The sequence below is a fragment of the Penaeus chinensis genome, chromosome 27 (assembly GCF_019202785.1).
Source record: "Penaeus chinensis breed Huanghai No. 1 chromosome 27, ASM1920278v2, whole genome shotgun sequence".
NCBI classification, from domain to species: Eukaryota; Metazoa; Arthropoda; class Malacostraca; order Decapoda; family Penaeidae; genus Penaeus; species Penaeus chinensis.
This window is the reverse complement of record NC_061845.1, coordinates 32,061,530-32,066,529: the sequence shown is the minus strand read 5'-3', so window position 1 is coordinate 32,066,529 and position 5,000 is coordinate 32,061,530. Positions and strand designations below refer to the sequence as shown.

Below are 5,000 nucleotides of genomic sequence, written 5' to 3'. Positions count from 1 at the left end.
CCCTCCTCTCCCCCTTCCCCTCCCCCTCCCCTCCCTCCCCTCACGCGGGATGGACGACCTACATGCTGGCACTCCCTCAGTCCCTGCCCGCCCCTCCCCTGTCGAGGGACGGCCCCTGGTGCCTCCCGAGGGCGGGTCCTGCAGACTGACTACCATTTACATTGGTTTTATTTTGACTATTTCAGTACCATTAATATAATTATCACACATTATCTTCATTATTATTATTATCATTATGATCAAGGTCAGCGTAAATGTTATTATCGTCATTACCACCATCATCATCATCATCATTATCATAATCATTATCATTATCTTTATCTTTTCATCCTAACCATTACTTACGTTGGTGTTGTTGTCGCTATCATTACCGATATTTTGATTATATTTATTATTATTATTATTATTATCATCATCATCATCATCATCATCATCATCATCATCATCATCATCATCATCATCATCACCATCATCATCATCATCACCGTCATCATCATCATCATTATTATTATCATTATTATTATTATGATGATGTTGATGATGTGGATGATGCTGATTATTATTATTGTTATTTTTGCCGTTGTTATTATTTTAATCAATATTATTATTGCAGTAATTATTATTGTTGTTATTATCATTACTATTGCTGTTATAATCATTATTTTTTACCATTATTATAGATATTATCATTATTTTATAATTATTATAATTGTTATCATTGTCTTTATTACCATTGTTCTGATTATTATTATTATCATTATTACCATAATATTCATTATATAAGGGTGATTATCAGTAATAGCACTACTATCACATACATACATACATACATACATACATACATACATACATACATACATACATACATACATACATACATACATACATACATACATACATATTTATATCTATGCATACATAAGTACTCACGTACGTACGTACGTACCTACGTACCTACCTACTTACCTACACACATACATACCTACATACCTACAAACATACGTACATAGGTCCATCTGGTCGTATGGCCTCGTCCGTGTCCGTGGCCTGTCCTCGTCGGCCATTTTCTTGGCGCCGGACGCACAGCCTGACAGCGGCGCATGCGCAGCAGGAGCGCGCCGTTCGAGCCCGACTGACGCCCCTTGTCCCTTGCAGGCGCGGGAGGAGTACCGGGAGCTGAAGCACAAGCGGAAGGTGGAGTGGGCGGCCGTGGTGATTCAGGTCGCCTACATCAACTTCCAGGTAAAGTCGAACGCTGCTTTCTGTTCCAGTTGTGTTGATGAATGTTGTAATATCCTGCGGGTAACGCTAGGCTGATTGTGGAGCAGGCAGAGCGAGCGAATCATTTCTCAGTGGTTTCCTTGCCGTTTTGCCTCCCTCGCCCTGCTGACTTTGACGAAAGATCCGATACTCAATTGTCTAAGAAGGAAAATGTTGGAGATGGCTGTGCCGCTGTCGCTGCGGAGATGGCGGGCAGCAGGAAGTGCGTTGCCAAAATTAAGGCAGCCTTTCCACGCGCAAGGCTGCGGACTCGATCCATGTCCACGTTTGGGTCGCCCTTTGGGGCATGTCGCACTGACCGCCTATGCCTCCTTTCCAGCGGCGGAAGTTCCTGCTGAAGGTGCTGATGGATCAGCCGAGCGACTCCCCCGCCGACGGGTCTTGGCCCCCGGCGCCCCGCTCCCTGCAGGACCTCAGCCTGCTCCTTCGTCGCCTTCACCACAAATGGCGGGTAGGTCGCCCTCCGCACCGAGGCAGAGGCTGGGTTGAAGGGGTTAAAACATTGAGGATGAATTCACAAATCAATGTAACCATGAAATGAAGTACGTTAGGATCTGTCTGCATATGTGCATGTGTGTGCACATGTGAGTGTGTGTGTGTGTGTGTGTGTGTGTGTGTGTGTGTGTGTGTGTGTGTGTGTGTGTGTGTGTTTTTATGCATGACTGAGTGCTTACATTTTCTCCTATAACTCTAAACAAGGACACTTGCTAAGTCATACCTGCCTGGGTGCGTATAGAACGAATGCCCCCTATAGCGAAATCAGACTAACCGCCGCTTCCCCCACAGTGCCACCGGTATCGCCTCCAGTTCGACCAGACGGCGCGGAACAGGATGAGAGAGAAAGTCACGGCTTCCATTATTTTCAAAGACAGGAAAGCTTCGTATTCCAAAAGGTAATTCAAAGCAGTCTATCTGTTCGTATCAGTCAGGAAACTATGTGATAAAGGATAAACTCTTTCCTTCAATGACTTCCCACGGTAACCCGCCTCTGAACTTCCCGCCCAAAGCGTGTCGCATCCCTTCCTCGGGGACTACGTGCGCATCCGCCAGAACGCTCAGTGGAAGAAGCTCGCTTCGGAGACCAACGACCAGTACGTGGTGTTCGCCGACATTGTTAACAAGATCACGCGCTCAGCCGGCAAGGTAAGCGAACGAGGGGGCAAGTTAGGCTGGGTCTTGGGGCAAGGTAGGCTGGGTCTTGGGGCAAGGTAGGTGGGTCTCGGGGCAAGGTAGGCTGGGTCTCGGGGCAAGGTAGGTGGGTCTCGGGGCAATGTAGGTGGGTCTCGGGGCAAGGTAGGCTGGGTCTCAAGACAAGGTAGGCTGGGTCTCAAGACAAGGTAGGCTGGGTCTTGGGGCAAGGTAGGTGGGTCTTCGGGAACGAATGCGGTGGCTAGGAAAGAAGAGGCCGAAGCAGCTCCATATACTGCTTGATATCTCGATCTATCGAGGAAGATTCACGGCGAAAAAGGAAGTGGTTGGCAAGGTGTGGGAGCTTTAAAAAGAGGTAAATAAACCACAAGTAAATCCACTGAATAAGTGTAATTATTCCATTCAAAATCTTTATCTATTGATGGCATTTTAGTGTTGTATTAAAACAAATGCAATAGTCAGTTTTTTGATGTCAGCCAGCATGATACAATAGATGCAACGGTGAAAGGCATACGACCGAGGGTGATGCTCATAATATTAACATCAAATCAGCGACTATTGTAAATGAAAGTAAAAACTTGTAATTTTGCACGAATGTCAAAGCAATATTACCATAAGTTATCAATGAATATGTCTATTTGAAAGTTGTCAGCCTTACGAAAGTAAAATATGCTAAGACCCTTTCACACCTTCCTCAGTTCGTGCCGATCCTGCTGGTGGTTTCCACGAACTCCCTGCTGGTGCTGGACCAGAGGACACTGCAAGTCAAGTACCGGATCCCCGCTCACGACATTCAGCGGATCTCCCTCTCGCCCTTCCTTGGTAAGCTCCCTTAATAAACATTATTCTGTTTTTGTGAACCAAAGCAGAGATCGATGTTTCCATGTTTAATTTGGCATCTTCACCTTGCTCCACTCTTTGGGTGGGTAGCCTCAGGCTTAAGACTAACTACTTACATGAATTTAAATCTTTCGTAGTTAAGAGAGGATGGTAGAAAAACCCACAATGTAAAACTAGATTTATTGAAAGTGAGACAAGAGTTTCGGAATCCACCTGGATTCCATCCTCAGGTCTGAAGAGGAAAGGGAGAGAAGGGGGTATAAAACAGAGAGAGGAAAGGCAACGTGGTAACCTGGGGCAGGTGAGGATAGATGGACGGAAACGAAGGAGGTCAGATTAGGTCGGAGGGTTGGGCAGACTGTGTGCCGGGTAGCCGGCATATAGGAGAAGGTGGAGGATGTGGGAAGCGAGGAGACTGTCGGCAGGAGAAAAGCCGCTGCTCAGGTTGAAATTAGGCAGCAGCTTTATTAAGAAGGATTCCACCAGTCTGTAGGTGTGGATGTCAGCGGAAGGAAAGACAATTCGCGCCGCTGACCAGTCCATCTGATGGCTTGTATCCGTACTTATGTTGAGACAGGTGCTTAGTGAGACTAGCGCCCGTCTCGCCAAGCAATACTTTGGCGAGACGGGCGCTAGGCTCACCAAGCACCTGTCTCAACATAAGTATGCTGTATCCAGGGGACACAACAACAACGCTCTCTTCTGCCATCAGTGGGATACACCTTCTATACGCCGGCTACCCTGCACACAGTCTGCCCAACCCTCCGACCTAATCTGACCTCCCTTCGTTTCTGTCCACCTGTCCTCACCTGCCCCGGGTTACCGCATTGCCTTTCCTCTCTCTGTTTTATACCCCCTTCTCTCCCTTTCCTCTTCAGACCTGAGGATGGAATCCAGGTGGATTCCGAAACAGTTGTCTCACTTTCAATAAATCTAGTTTTACATTGTGGGTTTTTCTACCATAGTATCAACACGGTAGAGTGTATTCACCATTCTTAAGAGAGGATGTTTAACATGCTATACGCAGATAATATTGTGTTTAAATGCAGTCTACTCCTTATTTGTTTGCCTATAGGTAAATATAAACAAAACAGAGGCAATGAGACCAAAACAAACTACATAAGGAAAGAAAAATAATCAGAACAGCCACTCTACAGGTGCCACATCATTACGCCAACCCAGTAGATGTGAAATATTGCTCACTAACATCGTGGTAGAAAGGCAGAGGGTATCTGCGGCATCCCTGCTGAGCTAATGAAATTTAGTGATGAACCTGTGGCTAAAGGACTGCATGCTGGCCTGGCTGTCATTTAGAAACCTGGTAATGCCCTTAAATTTGCAGAAGGCTGTAGTCATCCCTCTCTGGAAGGGAAGATGAGTCTGCTGTGCCTGCAGCAGCCATTAGGTATTGCATTGCTCAGTATACCAGGCAAGGTACTTGTTCACATCAATCTTAGGTGTATCAGAGACCATCTGTTGAGGCGACAGAGTCCAGGGCAATTTGGAATCTCTCAGCAAATCCATAGTTATAAATCCTTGCACTTTGGATCTTTCTAGAATTCTTTAATAAGTCTGATTTGAGTTGCTCACCACTATATGGAGCCCAAAAAGACGCAGGACTCAACGCTTCATGAATCATTCTGGGAGATCCTTAGATTCAAAGGAAATCCATCAAAGATTATTGGACTTATAGCTCGACTATAAACAAATGTTGGGAATGCAGTGAAGTG

General features: G+C 45.8%; 1 protein-coding gene across 1 annotated transcript in view; it reads left to right on the top strand.

Annotated features, from left to right (window-relative positions):
- The window catches only part of LOC125039370 (unconventional myosin-Ia-like), an 84,982-nt gene that overhangs the window by 78,231 nt on the left and 1,751 nt on the right, over nt 1–5,000 (top strand). The window contains exons 23-27 of the mRNA XM_047633210.1: nt 1,156–1,242; nt 1,601–1,732; nt 2,068–2,174; nt 2,289–2,424; nt 3,129–3,252. Coding sequence (XP_047489166.1) covers nt 1,156–1,242; nt 1,601–1,732; nt 2,068–2,174; nt 2,289–2,424; nt 3,129–3,252 — 586 coding nt within the window. The remainder of the gene's footprint in view (nt 1–1,155; nt 1,243–1,600; nt 1,733–2,067; nt 2,175–2,288; nt 2,425–3,128; nt 3,253–5,000) is intronic.